This window comes from Schistocerca serialis, chromosome 11, assembly GCF_023864345.2.
Source record: "Schistocerca serialis cubense isolate TAMUIC-IGC-003099 chromosome 11, iqSchSeri2.2, whole genome shotgun sequence".
NCBI classification, from domain to species: domain Eukaryota; kingdom Metazoa; phylum Arthropoda; class Insecta; order Orthoptera; family Acrididae; genus Schistocerca; species Schistocerca serialis.
In genome coordinates this window covers 157,693,025-157,712,005 of record NC_064648.1, presented here as the reverse complement: position 1 = coordinate 157,712,005, position 18,981 = coordinate 157,693,025, and the positions used below count along the sequence as shown (strand labels likewise).

The following is an 18,981-nucleotide window of genomic DNA, read 5'->3' as shown; positions in this document are numbered from 1 at the left end:
GATCCTCGCATACGTGTTTGCCGACATTGCGGTGAACGCACATTGGAAGCGTGTATTCGTCATCGCCATACTGGCATATCACCCGGCGTGATGGTATGGGGTGCCATCGGTTACACATCTCGGTCACCTCTGGTTCGCATTGATGGCACTTAGAACAGTGGACGTTACATTTCAGATGTGTTACGACCCGTGGCTCTACACCCTGTGAAACCCTTTTTGAGCAGGATAATGGACGACCGCATGTTGCAGGTCCTGTACGGTCCTTTCAGGATACAGAAAATGTTGGACTGCTGCCCTGGTCAGCACATTCTCCAGATCTCTGACAAATTGAAAACGTCTGGTCAATGGTGGCCCAGCAACTGGCTCGTCACAATACACCAGTCACGACTCTCGATGAACTGTGGTATCATGTTGAAGCTGCATGGGCAGCTGTACCTGTACATGCCATCCAAGCTCTGTTTGACTCAATGCCCAGGCGTATCGAGACCGTTATTACGGCCAGAGGTGGCTGTTCAGGGTACTGATTTCTCAGGATCTATGCACCCAAATTGCGTGAAAATGTAATCACATGTCAGGTCTAGTATAATATATTTGTCCAATGAATACCCGTTTATCATCTACATTTTTTTTTTGGTGTAGCAATTTTGATGGCCAGTAGTCTACTTGGGTTTGTTATTGGACACATATTTAAGTACATTACAAAAAAATTTGCCGCAAAATATTACAGAATGGCGACATTGCAGAGGTTCTCCCAAGGCGTGCTGAATTTGAGCTGATCTATGGCATGCGAGTGGTGTTAATTTGAATCTGGAAAAAAGAAAAAAAACCAATGTAATTTACACGAGTTTAGCTAGAGAACCACGTAGGAGATTTTAGAAGTATTAATTTTTGTGTAACTGGCGAGGGTCTGAATATTTTTTACGAATAACAGAACAGTCATTTTGTTAAATCCAGCCTGGTCGCAAATATGGGGTGTCTAGGAAACCTGCTTTTTCGGATCGCTAAACACTCTAACAAATCGTATTAGTGAGTTTTATTATAAAATGAAAAGATTACAATACTTAGCCTTGACTATTACACAGAAGTGCCACAAACAAAGGGCGACAGACAAAATAAGAAAGCTATTCTTATAACAATTCCGAAGTCCGTGTTACATAATCAGTAGAAACAAGTGATAAGCGTTGACGCTTCTATCAAAGTTTCTAGTCTTGAAGATGTTGTAGAACTGGGCTGTGACTAGTCGGGTTCGGCGGTTATGTCCTCTTCACAAAGGAGTTGCTACTGTCACGTTGTACTCCTGGAGAGGGGTCGGTCAGTGTGCGATTGGCTGGCGTCTTCTCGCAGCCCTCTTCTCAATTGTTTGACTTTACACCCCAGCACATTTGTTGGTAAATTTTATTTAAATTAACTAATCGAAAATCATCTACATTGTTTGCTTTGAAATGTAAATTTTCAAATATCCAGACGGAAAATTAAGGAGTTATGCTCCGTGCCGTTTTGCAAAATCATATTCCGAGAAAAACGCATTTGAAGTTTTGAAATACTGTATGCTATAGACATGACGAAACGAAAAATTTTGCTTTTAGAAAACTCTTACTTCAATCTGCTATCCCCTGACTGGCCTGTCGTACTGCTGCCGTTGCAGCTCATCATAGAACGATTGAAATTCGGTCGTTGCAATTCCATGAAAACACAAAACTTTACAATTCCATTTAGCCCTACTGCGAGCAGGCGCTTTGCTAGGACGTTTCGATGGTCGATTTCATATGCGTTCCTTGTAAAGTTACTACTTGGTATAACAATTTCCGGGCAGTGTGGACAAGCAATCATTATGCTTCTAAAATATCTATAGCGACATATCTCCTGAACGTTCTTGCAACGTGATTTCTGTATTGGGCGTTCACGTGTCGAGAAATAACAGAGAAAAAGATAACAAAATTTATAATCCAATAACACAGACTGTAATCCACATCAGAATCCTGGTCACTGCCTTTCAATTTCTTAGCAGAGACACTGACTCCTTATGAATTTGTCTCAGCCTCATATCTATTCTTTGCGCACTTTGATGACACATTGTTTCTGCGCCGCGTTGGCTACGATGTTTTCGTACCTTTTCTGCCTGAGTACAGTTTCTCATCACTCATTCTTATTTGAATGATAAAACTGTATACTATAATATCATAATTAGTCTATCAAAAGTCAATGCTACACTCAAACATCACGATTCGAAGCGAATGAATTGTCATTTTCGTACTGACGCCAAGCTAACGTATTATTGCTTTGAAATGCTTTTATCTATACCAAAACGCTACAGTGGGTATCGGGTTGGCGAAGAGAGGCTGTTTCGTTTCATAGAGGCACTAGAGGAACAGCTCTGACTTCCCTAGAACAAATTTTTCTGGGGTTATAGTTTTGGCACTGTATTTTAGAAGGTTCAAAGCATCTTTCAAGCCAATAAAAAACTATTTTTTTGAAAATTCCATAGTTGTGTTACCCCTTAACCAACGAGGCTGAAGTTAAGTGCCGTAAGAAATTTGGGTCTTCCCAGTGCTTCGCTCTAGCTTCGCCGAGGTTAGGTATCAAATAATTATTTAGCATTTATTCTGTTTACTGTCGAGAAAGGCATCTGTTCGTACATTGAGACTTACAAATCTTATCATTTCTACATTAACAAGAATGTATACTGTAAATATTGGATTCGGTGTTAACATTTTCTTTTGCCAGGCCCCAAAACTTCAATATACTGAGTCAACGGCGATAACATTAACATCAGTCTTTCGTTTGTGACGAGCTAAATGTTGTCTCAAGACACCTAGGTTTCCTTGGTCTTCCGGTGCACTAGTGTGCAACGTTTGGTGGCTTTTAGTGGTGGAAATGTATCTGGATTTTGTAAAAAAGTGTTTATGTTCGCAGGCTTTTTTATGTTGAAGGCAGTGTAGAAATGGATCATAGGTCACCACTCATGTACAGGGAGCGCCAAGGCTAAGTTATCTTTTCACGTTTTCTTACACAAATAGGTTTAGTATATCTCGTAAACTATTTGTGAAGATCGTATCACTAAGTATTAGACATTACACTCGATTTCTGTTTCTGATGCCTATAGCTAAACATTTTACTCTCGTATCGGAACAGACGATTCTTTGAAAAATTTTACTGTTTTTCTAATCGTAGCGTACAGACGCACTTTTATTTCTAATTCCACACGTAATGTTTACGTGTGGGAACAGATATCTATCATCACTGAAATAGACTTGTTAAACGCGCCCATAAAAGATCTGCGTGATATTTCGTCAAATATCTAGTGGATAGAAGGCGCTACCGCTCATTAAAATGAATTTATAAATTCTTAAATTTCAATGTGTATTACGTATATCTATTTGAAAGATGCACGTCATATCCAACCAGAAAACAGCCGATATGGGATGAATGGATGCCAACTGCCCGGTATAATTTAAAAGAAAAAAAAACTGAATAGAAACGAGGTTTGTGCTCACACGGAATAAATTTAAGTTTTCCCTCATCAAAATAACTGAATATGAGAAGCAATTGGAACATTTATGCTATTGAAAATATCATGTAACTTTCAAAAATGTATTTCTTGTTACTTTTGCAGTTTGCTAACTTGTGTTGTTCAATATGGTGGTATGTGAATTCGTGTAGTTCGCGAATATGTTGTTTGGACGTATTAGTTGCATTTGACTTCGCAAGACGACAACTGTTAATTCCGTCACACTAAGAATCGTATCTTCGGATAATGTAAAGTGAACTGTTCTTCATATTCGTACATATTTGCTGTTTGGGAAACCCTTGATTGTATTTGTTTCTTTTTTATTTTCGGGTTCTAAGTCTTCGTGACAGTTTGACGTGTGTATAAAATTTACGGATAATGGATGAGGAAGTTCTAACTACTCTGAAGATACTGATAATAGGCGAGAGTGGTGTTGGAAAATCCAGGTATTTTTCTCGGTGACAGGTTGTTTTTATGTTAGTGATACCTGTTGTTCTTGCATAACACAATAAGTGAAAAAGTACCAATTTTTTAATGTTTCTCCACAGTTTATTATTACGTTTTACGGACGATAATTTCGATCCTGATCAACCATTAACAATTGGCGTGGATTTCAGACATAAGAAATTAAAAGTCAACGGAAATTGGGTAAAGTTAGCAATATGGGTGAGTAAATCTGACTGGTATTTCACACTCTTATTTACATTGCAAGTAGTAAACTCTCATATGCGGTTCAATGTGTAATTATCGATGTAGTTTTCGCACAGATGGGCCCTGATATAATCGGTATGAATATGAAAGTGCAGTGAGTAGTCACTTCGAATAAAATTGCCTTGTCATTTGGCATTTTTTTTATCACAAAATATTTTTTTATGGGATTAGCCCCACCTCTTTTTATCAAACTTTGTATTAGATTAAAACTGCATGGCAAGTTAGGAAACCTAACCCTTCACTCATTCCAGCTTAAGTTTGTGTGGGATTTAGAAGATGCTTGTCTGAATTGTAAATAGGAATAGATATTACTGAATTAAGAATCTTTAGTGTCCATTGTTCATACAACATGAATTAGGCTTCGTCTTTAGGCACATATCATTTTGAAAACTGTGGTTAATGTGTTCAATGAATAGATACATTTAACGTCCAAGCAATTTATAAATACCATAGATATTAATATAGCCTAGTGAGTATAGTGTTAAACACAAACTAAAGTCACTAAGTTGAAGAGTTACCACATAAAGCTATTATATAAGATGTAAATGGAAATATTGAGTAAAGAGTCATTCCATGTCAAATCAACACACCTATTTTACCTCACCCTCTTACATTTTGTGGAAAGTTGGTATAAGTATAGTGGGCACTGAGACTAAGAAAAATACCAAATTTCAATTTTTTTATCTCAAACCATTCCTGAAATATGGCTATGTAAACTTTTCGAAAACCAGCCAAAAATGTGTGAACGGACTTTTTTAAATTGTCCTAGGAGCTGCCCTAATTGAGCTAGAGAACTGGGAAAGATGTCATTTTGCATGCTCTTTCAAGGATATGCAACAAAACATAGCTTCTAATTAATAACCTTTTTCAAAATACTAATTAATATTTTGATTTAATTTTAATTTTTTTTACAAAAAGTATATAATTGAAAATTTTCAAAATATTTCCATAACTACTTCACTCTACTGTAAATCACGTGGCAAAATATAAATCTTGGATGATGGGTTCATTGTTAAAAAAAAAATTATTCTGGACTCTTGTGTTTCACTAACGGCCATAGTTTGACCAAATTGACCTTTAAGAAACAGGGATTTCTTTAAAATATACTGAAAGGTAAGTAAAAAAAAGTATTAGAAATATCAAAACATCACCTTATTAAACCAAAACTAATCGGCATATTTTATAATTAAGTTGATTGCTTATTTTAATTTCATACAACTTCACTAACAGTATATTAACTGATATAACAAAAACAAGAAATTGAGTATTTTACTACAAACTGAAATAAAGTATGAATAAGTAAAAGTATTTACATAATAGTTCTGGTCCATGATGTTTGAAATGGAACTATTAAACAAATTAAATACGCAATGCTTGTTTTTGAGTAACAGGTATCTGTACATAGCTAAATTTAACACAATAGGTACTAACAATAATTTTGAAACCACTTTCTATAAAATATACATTACCACTAACCTGAGACAAAAATTAAGTTTTGAGTTGTAAGCAGTTTCCCAATAAATTGTCTTGAAACTTCACATATTACATTTTAATAAAGCTGACTGGGTTTGGTTTACATAACTTTCATTAAGAATGTATGTTCTCCCTGTCGGAGTAAATGGATTCACTTTTGTGAGAACATCCACAACTGACACCACAGGACATCTGCATGTGCAGGATAAGAGAATGACTTAGCTGGTCCACATGGATGAAGAAAAGTTATTTTCACTTCATCAAGCTCTTCGTTTTTTTCTAAAATGTACCCAAGCCACCAGTTTCTGCCATATACAGTGGTGACATAGCCTGATACATCTTGTAACTTCAGTTTGTCTGGTGATGTAGTTACTTCCCTCTCCCAACTGTGCATATTATCTGAGAAGTATTTGACTATTAATTTTGATGTAGTGTTGGGAATGAAAGCGTGAAATTGCTGTGTTCCTTTGATTGTCAATGCCTCTTCAAGTCGGCTTAAGAATATTTCTGAAGCAGCGTAGTCTTCTTGAGTGGAATATGCAAAATCAACATTTGTGATATTATCTACTGCCCACTCAAATAGATCTCACACAGTTTGGATCTGATTTTGGTATGGCCTTTGCAAACTTGCACGAGCTACCAGTCTCTTTACTGAACCCCCTACTCCATCACAAGGCCCTTTCCCATGTGCTGTGGCTGAAAAGTGCCACTCAGCTTTTATGTTGAAGTCTTCCTCATGAAGGCAAAGGTTCAGGAAGTTTTTCTTATTTTTATACTGAGCGGCAGAACCGCCAGAATAATAGTACATCTTTTTTGGAATCTTTTGAAATTTGTTAGATATGAAATTAGCTTCTTTTGAAAGGTGTAAAGTGCAGTTGTATTGTGCTCCAAGCAATCAGAAACAATGACAAAGCTCATATGCTCAAGTATGTATTCCTGTTTGTAATATATAGGCTAACAAAAAAATGAATGGTAATCTGTTGTTGAGCTTCATCCTGTAGAACTATAGTATAATTTTCTGAAAAATAACATATGACAACAAATTCAGATTCCATAAGGTTTTCTCTTATGGAGTTAAGGAATGTTCGTTGTTGCTTGGCAATGAAGTCATGCCGAATCAAAGTCGACATCTTACTACAAAATAAATCTATGAATTCTTCAGAAGTTTTCTGAACCATTTCCAGATTACATCGGTCAGCTGACATCCACTGTCGGAACTGAACTTGTTCAATTAAGTTTTCATGAAAAGAGTATTTTAAAATTTTATGTTTGACAGTTTCTCCTGGGCAGTATTCAGTTTCCCATGTTGCAATCAACTGATGATGGGTTGAAAAGCATTTTTGCATTGCACTGCTTGTAATTGTTTAAGCTGCTGTTTGTTATGGTATTTAGTTTGGCATTTTCTATCATTAATTTTATGTTTTTGTGAGTTGTGCACATGCAGACAGTGTGTGTGCCACTCCGGCCAGCTAATAAACAATGGTTTGGTCTCAACTCAGCAAATTTAGAGAAACCTATTTTTATGTTTGGAAACTTGTCTTTAAAATGCTTGTAAGCTTCTTTAAGGTTACACAAAATAAGTCTTTGATATTTTTGTTTTATTTCCACTTGTTTCTGTGATTGTCACACAATATTTAATACCTGGCATATCCCTGCTAACTTCATCATTTCCATAAAAATGAATGTACAGTTTTGACAGTTCCTGTTGGTAAACACTTCCCTGGTTTTGGGTTTGGACCTTCCATGAATCCTTTCTGTTTCAAAATTTTTTTGGACTGCCGAACAATGTAATTAGGAGCATTAAATTCCCTCATTATTTTCCTGGCACTCCACTTTTCAGGTAAACTTGTAAGAATCATTAGTTTTTTTGCTCTACTTACAGAATTTTTAAAGTTTCGTTTAAGATTTTCAAGAACGGATTCATCAGTATCTGACGAAGTTTCAGGAGCAACAAAAAGTTTACGTGTCATTGATGAGATTTTCTCACTCTTGATTTGGCGTAATGCCTAGGTGTTTGTTTTCTGTTGTCAATTGGGAATGACACAGTTCTTGAAGTGTTGTGTTAAATGTTTTAACAGCTACTGAAGTTGGAGTAAAGTCAGGGTCGTGGTCTCGGATGATTCACTGATCCAGAAGATTCTTCTTAAACACTTTCATCACTGATGGGCTCTGGTGTAATTTCCAAGTTGGTTACATCTTTCCTACATTTATCACAAATCTTGGCATTTGAGGAAATAATTTGGGCATCCATGTTGTGACATTTCTCAGTTTTTTTCTGTCTCCAATAAAATGATTTGACTTCTTCAGTGGATTACAACACTGCACTCTTACAGCACTGCACTTTTTACTTGGTTCCATATTTATACAAAAACCACTTATAAACTGTCCTTCAAAGTATAGATTTACTTGAAAATGAACATACAGACTGGTCAACACAGAGGTAACAATTGATTTGCACTAAAACAACAGTGCACAACAATTCTGTAGGCACACAAAGCCTTAGAAGGTAACAATGCAGACTATCCAACAATGGCTCCAGCCTCTGAATTATTGTACAGACATCAAGCCCTATGTATACGGCCCTCTACTGACGTACTACCTTAAAGGTCGGTTTGGTCAAACTAGGCCCGTTAGTGAAAAAACAAGAGTCCGGAATAATTTTTTTAACAATGAACCCATCATCCCACATTTGTTTTGCCATGTGATTTACAACAGTATGAAGTAGTTATGGAAATATTTTGAAAATTTTCAATTATGTACTTCTTGTAAAAAAAATTAAATCAAAATATTAATTACCATTTTGAAAAAGGTTATTAATTAGAAGCTATGTTTTTTGCCTATCACTGGAAAGAGCATGAAAAATGGTGCGAAATGACACCTTTCCCAGTTCTCTAGCTCAATTAGGGCAACTCCTAGGGCAATTTAAAAAAAGTCAGTTCACACATTTTTGGCCAGTTTTTGAAAAGTTTACATGACCATATTTCAGGAATGGTTTGAGGTAAAAAATTGAAATTTGGTATTTTCTTAGTTTCAACACCCACTATAAGTATACCAACTTTCAGCAAAATCTAAGAGGGTGAGGTAAAATTTTTATTTAAAGTATATTGATTTGGCATGGAATGACTCTACCGTGATTAAATTCAACTTGCATATAAATATAAATGGTGCACAACAAGCATTCTTAAGATAGTGGACAAAGGTTTTATTTTACATGCCAAGGACAAATTATACATGTGTTAATTGACAGGTCTATCTATTAGTGGAATTTTTTGACTGACTACCCCTTTCATGCCATTATTTTTTTACAAACTGTACACAGGTTTCCTATGGTCAGCAGTCTGAGCTTACTAAAGAGATGGTGCTCCCTAGGACCTATTCTAAACATTATGCATAATGTTCTTTCCTGTATTTTCAAAACTTTGGTAGTATGAAACATGGAATGATCCTTTAGTGATGTGCATGGACAATTGTGAGAATTGATCTGCACAGAGAATCCAGTGATATTATTTCTTCTCTCCATTCCCTTCCCCCTCCCCTCTTCTAATATGCTACAGCCACTCTTTTGGGGATTGCCAGTGTTGGAGCATGGTGCACAGTTTAATTTTCAGACTCTATCTTTATTTTTAAATGTACATAAGCACAATATTGTTGTGCTTTGTTGTTTGGAAATTTGTTCCCTTTCTGGTACCCAAAATGAAAAATTTTATACTAAGACACACAGATATTTAAATTTTTAAATGGCGGAAACTTACTTCCACATGGGCACGGCAGGAGAAGATGCAGAGGATAGTGTTTCTTTTTGATAGAAAAATTCACACAATTATAGCTTTCGTCCATTAAGGCCTTTGTCAGCAAAACGCGCACGTGCGTCTGCAGTCTCAAACAACTGAAACCACAGTCTGAGACTACAGACATGTGCGCGTGCGTACGTGTGTGTCTATTGCTGACAAAGGCGTTAATGGCCGAAAGCTATAATTGTGTGAATCTTTTTATTGTGCTTGTTGCGACTCAGCTTCTCTGCTATCTGGTGAGTAGCCACTTTCCTTCTCTAATATTGTTACATTCATCATGGATTTTCCATTGTTTATTTATCACTGATGTGTTTAAAAAGTGTACCATTAATTTCTTTGTCATAAGGTCAGAGCTTGTTAAGTAAAACATTTCTTTCTTCTCTCAGCACATCATTCATTGTCTTTATGATTGTTCACATCCCTCTAATTTATCATCATCTGCACCATTATTGCCAGTGTTTTTGTGTTTCTCATTTAGTGCTACTGGAACTTCGTAATGGAAGTCCGTTTCGTTCTGAAATTTCTTGTTTACGGTCTCAATTCATAATGTGTAATAAAGTTGTTAAATTGTAGGACTCGCCAGTATGAAGTGGACATGGATGACTCCTACACTTAACATGTTAATGTTGTTAAGTGACTAAACATTTCTGTTCATGTGTTTCAGCTCTTTATTTTTTCGTAGGTACAAGAAAACAGACCAAATCAGTTTTCATGATGAACAGTGTGATGGCTGGGAGAGGCGCAATTTAGTGAATTTTGTACTATCATTTTTTGCTGCTAAATATTTTTTCTTTTGTGTAATTGGTACTATAAATATGATTGGATTGACAGAGAACATCAAATTCCAAAAAAGGGCAGCTTGGAATATGGGGAGAGTGCCACACTAATTGGGGCAGCGGTCATTAAAACAAAGGTGTTTTTCGTTGCAGCAGGATCTTCTCATGAAACTTCAATCGGCAAATTTCTCCTCGGAGTGTGAAAATATTTTGCTGGCATCCACCTACATTATGAGAAATCAGAGCTTGTGTGGGAAGAAATTTTGATATTCCAATTAACAGAAGTTCTTAAGTTGTGTGTAATGCTTTCTGAATTCATGTTTGTTGTAGAAACTGTGATCATTTAACACACATTTTGTGCTGGTTCTGAAACTGGATAAGGTGCCTAATGATTGCTAGGGACACCACCCTGTAAATTGTTTTACTGTCCCTTATGGAGGCTAGTTTTTTACCAAGATAGTGGTTTTTTGAATTTTAATTGTGCAAAAATCTTTCTCTTTGAGCAAAAAAACTTGGCTTTTCAATTGCATGTTTAAGTAAAATAACAAGTTCTGATGTGGGAGGAAAATAATTTGGATATGGTGAATAATGTGATACATCTGTATATTCTTCGAAGTATTTCTGTTTGTGCCAAGACAGTTGTTTAATTTTGTGTTTGTTGGATTTGTGTGTAATGGCATCAAAAATTTGCATTTCTGTTCTGGAGCCTGTTCATAACAAATGTGATTATGATCATTCCATCGAAAAAGTGTGAGGGGGAGGGGGGTGGTGAGTTTTGGGTTATATTGATTTCTAGTCCTAGTCTGATGCTTAATGTATATGTAAATAACTTGTCGAACTTTTTGTTTCTCCATCCAAAACCTGCTATTCCTGTAAAAGCCCTCTTAGTTACTGGTTTTTATTTTGGTAATGCATTTGTGTTGTTAATGACAAGAATATCAAAGTTGAAAATATTTTCCTCTTGTCACTCATAAATGTCTAATGGTGCCAATTCTAGGGTAAATCTTCACTGAGGAAAGAAGTGTTTGTTGCCGTGAAGCTTGTAATAAGGATAATGTGTAGTGTCCACACTGGAACCTCTTCTTGTTTGAGTCATCTGGCTGGAGACAGCAGTTGCGTTTGAGGTGCTTGCTTGGGTGGATGTGTGCACGTTTTTCTTTTCTGAGAGGGAGACAGTGAAGTATTTGTGATGACCACAATTGAAAGATTGAGAGATTCTCATTGGCTGTAGAACACCATAAATGCACTTCAGCCAGGGCTTGCACACTGAGTGTTAGCATGTGGCATTTTTTCTTGAGGGCTACTAACAGAAAAAATTTCCTTATACAGAATAGGAAAAATAAAAATACCAGTTCAATCAGCCACCACACCTATTTCCAAGAAACTTTATACATCAGCTTTCACTTATATTGATATTCTAGAAACAGAATCTATTGGGAAGGAAAAAAATTAAAATTTGTTTTACTATTGAATGGAGAAATTTAGAAACAGGACACACAAACCAAGGCAAATATTCATCTGTTGAGCCAAATAACGAGCAGAAGATAAGGTGGAATGACAAATATGGGTAACCCACATTTCAGTAGATTACCTCTTTTGACTAGAAATAACAATACCGATGGGATGAATGTTACATACTTCTTATGATGTTGATGAGTATCTGAACAAAAGTGTGGATTAATTGTAAGATCTCATCCTGTCCCACATGTAATTTAGTTTCTAAGAAAACTATTCCCTAAATGTATCATACATGTAGTGCACGTGATTCTTTTTTAAATCTTGCTCTAGGCGTGATATTCTAGTGGTGCTAGATCCCGTATAGTTACTTTACTATATGATGCATAGACCAAAGAAAGATGTGTGAATGGGGCTTATAGGTATCATAGTCCCTGAGCATATTAGCATTTATTGTTCATAATTTTTATGTATTAACATACACCGTGTGTTTTAAACATCATTGTGAAAACGATAGATTGTTACTCATCATAGAGATTACATGTTGAACTGTAGACAGGCACACAAAAAGACTTCCATGTAAGATTTTGAGCAGTCTTCAGCAGTCTGGCTGGAGTGTTTTGTGGTAGCAGCTGTGTGTGAGGTACATGTTACAGTGAATGTGTGCATGTTTCTTTTCTGATGGAAGCTCTGATATTAAGTCTTTTCATCATGCCTATCTGCAGCTCATAGTGTAATATTTCCAGCGAGTTGCAATCTGTCCTATTCATAATATTATTTATATTCTGACTTGGACACTCTGCTGTGCATTTTGTCATATCTATAGCTCACGGAACCTGATATATTTGATGCAATTCACGTGCAGAATATTGATGCTTATTTTTGTTAGCTGTTTGAGATAAATGGTATTTTGTTCAAAACACTGAACATTTTCTGATGTTGCAAATGCCCTGTCTTTAGCTGAAAAAATTAGTGTTCATGTGCTGTCATGATTTCCATATCTTTATGGAAAAACAATTTTGATACTAAGTGAATGAAAATCAACCAATATTGTAGGGAAAGTCATTGAAGGGTACCAGTAAAGAAGTTGCCTTGAGGAACTCTGTGTGAAATTTTTCTGTTATTTTCATTTCACTGTCATTACACTTCTAATTCATCTTACGAATGTCATTTCAGATGATTGTGTCTGTGTGTGCTAGCATTATTCTTAAATATTTTGTACCCTGACACTCATTCTGTACTTATGTCACGGGTAGTCAACCAGTCAACATACTTACCACACACTTTTCTATCTCTATTAGTAGTAAAATTTTCCAACCGCCAGTTGGTTCCATAGGACTGGTGATGTATAAGGTAGGGAAGTAACTTCACTGTATAAAATTTATAAAGCTAAATCACATATTAATAATTACTTAACAAATACTTTGTCAAAATTTTATGAAAACCTAATGAAGTGGTTTTTAAACCACTGCTGCCCACCATGAAAGCTGGAAGGCCCACTAGTGGGCTGTAGGAAGCAGGTTGACTGTCGCTGACCTGCATGATCATCCTCAGAAATTACTGTGATGTGCTCCATTTTCAGGATACGGCAGGCCAGGAGCGGTTCCGAACCCTCACGCCGAGTTACTACAGAGACGCACAAGGTGCCATTCTAGTCTATGACATCAGCAACAGGACATCATTTGATCGGTTGGAGACGTGGTTGAATGAACTGGATTTGTACTCAAACAGACAAAACATTGTTAAAATGGTTGTCGGAAATAAGATAGATGTGGTGAGTGAACTGCTTTAGTGACTTTCTCCCAAGGAATTCGATGTTTTGAAAGAGTGGCACCCAGAAAAATCTGAACAAACCTTCCTAATAATTTAGCATAGTATATTAGCATAGTATAAGACACTTTAAATTGTTGACATCTGTTGTTTTTGTAGCAGACTTCAGTAGTAGTAGTAGTAGTAGTAGTAGATGGCATTATTTGTCCACGGAAAAAATGTTAGCTAAACTATGTTTATACAGGGTGACTTCCCCCGCCCAAGTGTTTACATACTCTAGGCATTGATTGATGAGTATATGGAGCAAAAAGGTCTAATGAGCTTTTGCCTGCAAGTGCATAGTTTCCATGCTACAGAACATTTATTCAATAATACGTTGTTAGAGAGACTGCAGTGTAATATGCGCTGTACCATGCAACCACAGTTTCAGTATGTGGTGGAAATGGTTTCCATGTGCCTCAATACATACTTGTAGGTGCTGTAGCATGTGCTGTCTCACACGTTCACATCAGCCAGGCTGCATCTGAAGAGTGTCAAAGGCTGTACGAATATGCTGCTCCAGTGTCTCCACATCTGGGATAGGCTCTGCATACACATGCCTTTGTAATGGCCCCATAACCAGAAATTGCGTGGGTCGAGATCTGGTGACAAGCAGGCCATGCAACTCTACCCCTTCATCCAGTCCATTGACTAGGAAAGAAAAGTTTGAAATGCATCCGGATGTTAACAGTGAAGTGGGCTGGAGCATCATCATGTAGCAGCCACATAGCACTTCAAATCATCAGTGCCCCTTTTTCCAGCAGGGGAGGCAAAGTCACCAACAAGAAATGCCGATAGCTCCGGCCTGTTAGGGGACGTGGAAGGGAGAGTGGTCCCAAAATACAGTCACCAGTTATCCTTACCCACACATTCCCGCTGCGCTGATGCTGATGATTTGCTGTCACCATACTGTGGGGTTTTGCATACTATCCCACAAATGACTGTTATGAAAGTTTAAAATACCACTCCGTGTAAATGTGGCCTCATCTTTGAATAGGATGGATGACATAAATCCCGGTTGCCTGGTGAAGAAACCAGTGATGAAACTGCTCCCGATGTGGAAAGTCTGTTTCTAGTTAGCCCTGCACAAGCTGTAAGTGATAAGGTTAGTAACAAATGTCATGGAGAATGTTCCGCGGGGTCATCTTTGGCTTACCTTGGACTGGCCTGGTACTGACATGGTGGTTGCCTTCCACAATGATAACCACATTTTCCTCCAAGACTGGTGTCCGAATATTTCAGCTGTATTCTTCACGATTTCCTGCTTTCTGAAACGATGCTGTCTCAGACAAATGGCAAAACACTGTTACATCCTGAGGTCATTGTCGGCAGGGATGTGTCTCCTGACACAACCTTGCTACCTGCCGCCCATTGCCATTTGCCTTTCCGTAAGTAAACACCATGTTACCAAGCTCTCAATTTGAATACAGAACCATTGTATACAGTGCTGTATCACATTCACTACAAGGTGAGTAGTGCCACCCACTAGGAGGAAACCTTGCGTACTTTAGTTGTGGTTGCATGATATGGCATGTATTAGACTGCAATCTCTGTAACGAAGTATTATTGAATAAATGGTCTCTAGCACGGAAGCCGTGCATTTTCAGACAGAAGTTCATTAAATCTTTTTTGTTCTGTATCATCTCATTGATGAATCCTTAGAGTTTGTACATGGTGTAAAAAAATTACCCTGTATACTTTCAAAATTAAATGTGCAAATTGTTTATTGTAGATAAACTCGCAAAATAATATTTTTAAGTAATGCAAAGACTATTTTTACACTGATATACTAAAAACCAGCATCAAAGGCATGATGCTAAAGACTTACTCAGTCCAAAAAGTTTATAGACTGGATTAATAAAAAAATAGAGAATTTAAGGTGGTGGTTTTAATGCTTCAGGTATTCTACATAGTCTCATCCACTTGAGTCGAGCACACAGAATGTTCATACAACCACAAGAAACTGTCAGAAATGTCCTTTTTTTGGGGAAGTTGTTTAACTTGCATGTCACACAGGCTTGGATCTAGTTATCAAAGCATTGATGCTTCATTGAGTTTGTCATTTGTCATTTTGTGGTAGGTTTGAATTGCTAACACAAAATCTGGTCGCTCATGATTATTGTTTTCCCAGAAAATAATTCTTTGTTTCATATTCCAATTGAGTCATGTGAGGCCTCCATGTTTTGTTGTTTTTTGTTTGGGAGTCGAGGTGTGTAGGCAAAAATTGTGCACACACTTTTTTTTTCTCTTCAAAATATTCTGTAAAATGTCTTGAGCAATTGATTTAGAAATGTTGCTCCATTGTAACTTGACATGATGGCGTTGAATCACAATAGCTCTACATTTGTTGTACATCACTACTAAACACTGCTTACTGACAAGGGACTGGGCGAATGTGCATAGTTGTTACTTCAAGCTGCCCCTGTAGTTACTGTGCCGATGTCACTTGCACACTAGTAATTAAGTCAGTCTTGGAACTTTTTGGATGGATAGTGTAAGCAAAGTAAACAGTAAGTTGTACAAATATGATTGTAATTGAATTAGCTCTAATACGCACCACCAGAAACAGTTCTGTAATCAAACTGTACATTTTTTCCTTGTACAGGGTGTTAAAAAAGTATTGCACATGTTGAGATGTAGTGAGATCCAAAAAATTAAAAAAAATTCCAGTAAACATTAGCTCAAAAATGCATACTTAGAGGCAGTTTCACAACTGTGAAGATGAAAAAATACTCGTAGCTCATAAAGTATGCATTTAAAAGCCCATGTTAACTGGACACGATCATTCCCACACACGTATTCGGGGGTGGGTCAGGCAGAAATATCCTCATACACAAAGAGGATCATTAAATAAACATACTGATAGCTCTGCAATGAAAAATATATTTTTTATATAATCTCCAACTTCTGTGTTCTTCTTCCAACTTACTAAGCCTTCTTATACTCCTTGCAAAGAATTCATAATTGTGGTCTGAAAGCCAGCTTCATAATTTTTTGTTCACATCTTTGTAGCATGTTTATCTTCATGCCACACAAATGTTCTTTCCTAAAATAAAAAAGATAATTTCGTGGGTCATGATCAGGGCTGTAAAAAAGATGATGTAGGGTCTCCCAAACCTTTTGTCAGCAGTATACAGCAGCAGTTGTGCTATGCCAAGTAGAGCGTCATCTTGAAGAAACTTGTCTCTCCTCTGCCAACCGAGGCATTGCTCTCTTCAGTGCAGGTTTGACTTAGTCCAATCATGCCAGAGTAGTGCATGCTGCTTATGGTGTGGTGGTCCTCCAAAAAGAATTACAGATAATTGGACTACTGGCTCTCCAAAAAATGGTCAACATGATCTGTCCATCCAGTGGCTGTGTTTGCAATTTCTTATGCACATATGATCCAGCCTGCTTTCACTGAACGCATTAACGCTTGGACTCGGGCTCGAAAGGATGTATACAAATTTCATCACAGGTTAAAATATTGTCCAAAAATTATCACCTCACTATTCCAATGATTTTTGAGCTCAGTGCAAATGCGAAAGATATTCTTTGTGATGAACGGTAAGCTCTCTAAGAGCCCACCTTGCACAAGTCATACGGTTGGTTTGTTTTGGTTGCTGAAACTAGTGGTGCCAACACTTACTCAACATTCCCATCAATTTATTTAAACTAAAAGTTTCTTATCTTTTCAGATAAATGAATTATTATGGTCTTTGAATACTGAGGTGTATACTACTAGTGGATGCCAGGAACAGTGATAATCAGCTACACTTTTATTTTAAAATTTTTCCATCTCTGTATAAAAACTTTCAGGGTCTGTGCAACAATCATCACATTGTTGTTAGAGAGAATGTTGTGGATACTTGTCCATTTGACAAAAGTAAGTCAGAATGCTTAACTCTGTTCTTAAAAATTACTTTCTATGAGCGCACACACACATCATTGGATGTTACGTTGATGTAAATATTAAACAAACAAATGACTGATTCTCTTCACAAGTTTGGGTTCAGGTTGGGCTCAGGGCAGGCCAGTCCATATCAGAAATGTGTGACAATAATGCTGACTTGTATATTTTACTCACCAACCGGTTAGAGCCCAGGACCATACTCACAGCAGTCGAAATCTTATTACAAATCCAACACTACATGTCGTACATGTTACGAAAATACAGTAGAAGAACCAGAATTAAATTCAAACAGTACAGTGCCAATACACAATGACTGTGTGCGAAGCAGGCAAAGAGCAATTTGACTGAAGATTTGCTACACACATATCACTGAACTTGACTTTGGCAGCTTTGGAAGGCAGCTTGTCCCAGGTGACATCAAATGACTACCGTATTTTCTTGAATCTAAGCCGCACCTGAAATTTGAGACTCGAAATTCAAGGGGGGAGAAAAGTTTTAGGCCACACCTCCAAATCGAAACAAATTTGGTCCATTGTAATATGAGACACAATTTAGGTCGAATGAATGATGATACAGCTATAGTAGTTTGGTTCGAGTTGTAAGCTTAGCAGTTAAGCTTCACCAGGTAGCCATTGCTATGCGTCAGGCGCTCTGTCCGTATTTATACTGGTACCCTTCCTTTATCACGTGTTTCGTCTTGTTTGAATAGATTGCTTATTTTTCTTTGATCTGATAAGTACCGTTCTCTTTGTTATAAGTGTTTACGTCACTCTAAGCTGAAAATGCATTATTGTACTGGTTCATGCATTGTTTGTCGCATTCTGATAGTGCGTGTTTACGTCCTGTCGCCGCTCACGGCGTGGCTTGCTTTTGTGCGCGCTACCGCCGCTTACAATAAAAAAGAGGGGAATCATCTCATCAGTGAAACAATGGCAAGAGACTATTTGTTGTTACTTACACTGCTGCTTTCTTTGATAATGATCAACAAGAACCAAATAATAGACTGCGTATGGTAGATGATGTTCTGAACGAGAGTCCAGCTAAAATTTTTCTGTTTGAAAATCTTTGCAGACGCCTCTTTTGTGCATTATATTCTGCACAGAAATTAGTCATCTTAGATTTAAAAATCTAGTAAATTGCTGTGCTTCATTTCTGACTGTGTCACTATGTGGCATAAGAGTAATACAAATATAAACATGACATGACATATTTATATTCTTCCGCATTTGCTGTTGTCTCACTCTAGTTTCGTAGTTTATTAGGCAGACAGATTTAAATGAGATAGCAGCAAACATGAAAGAATACATGGCAAAATGTTTATGTTCGTATTATTCTCATGGTGAAGAGAATACTGCATGTGATTCACAGTTCATAAAAGTTCCTATTAGCAACCATCTCTTGTCACAGGTAGGAAAAAATTCAGAACGTAGAGTTGGCCATATTGACAAACATCCCTAACAGTCTTGCCAGTTGGATTTTCGTAGTACATTGAAATGCTGCTACATTCGAAGATGAACAATGTGGAATTTGTATTTACTTCATTGCATAATGTATGAAAATGCAGTG

At 37.0% G+C, this 18,981-nt stretch overlaps 1 protein-coding gene across 1 annotated transcript in view; it reads left to right on the top strand.

The window, feature by feature from the left end:
* The first annotated feature begins 3,620 nt into the window (after nucleotides 1–3,620).
* The window catches only part of LOC126426834 (ras-related protein Rab-18-like), a 76,995-nt gene continuing 61,634 nt past the window's right edge, over nucleotides 3,621–18,981 (top strand). The window contains exons 1-4 of the mRNA XM_050088858.1: nucleotides 3,621–3,756; nucleotides 3,847–3,954; nucleotides 4,057–4,174; nucleotides 13,297–13,488. Of these exons, the coding sequence (XP_049944815.1) occupies nucleotides 3,887–3,954; nucleotides 4,057–4,174; nucleotides 13,297–13,488 (378 nt within the window). The 5' untranslated portion in view covers nucleotides 3,621–3,756; nucleotides 3,847–3,886. The remainder of the gene's footprint in view (nucleotides 3,757–3,846; nucleotides 3,955–4,056; nucleotides 4,175–13,296; nucleotides 13,489–18,981) is intronic.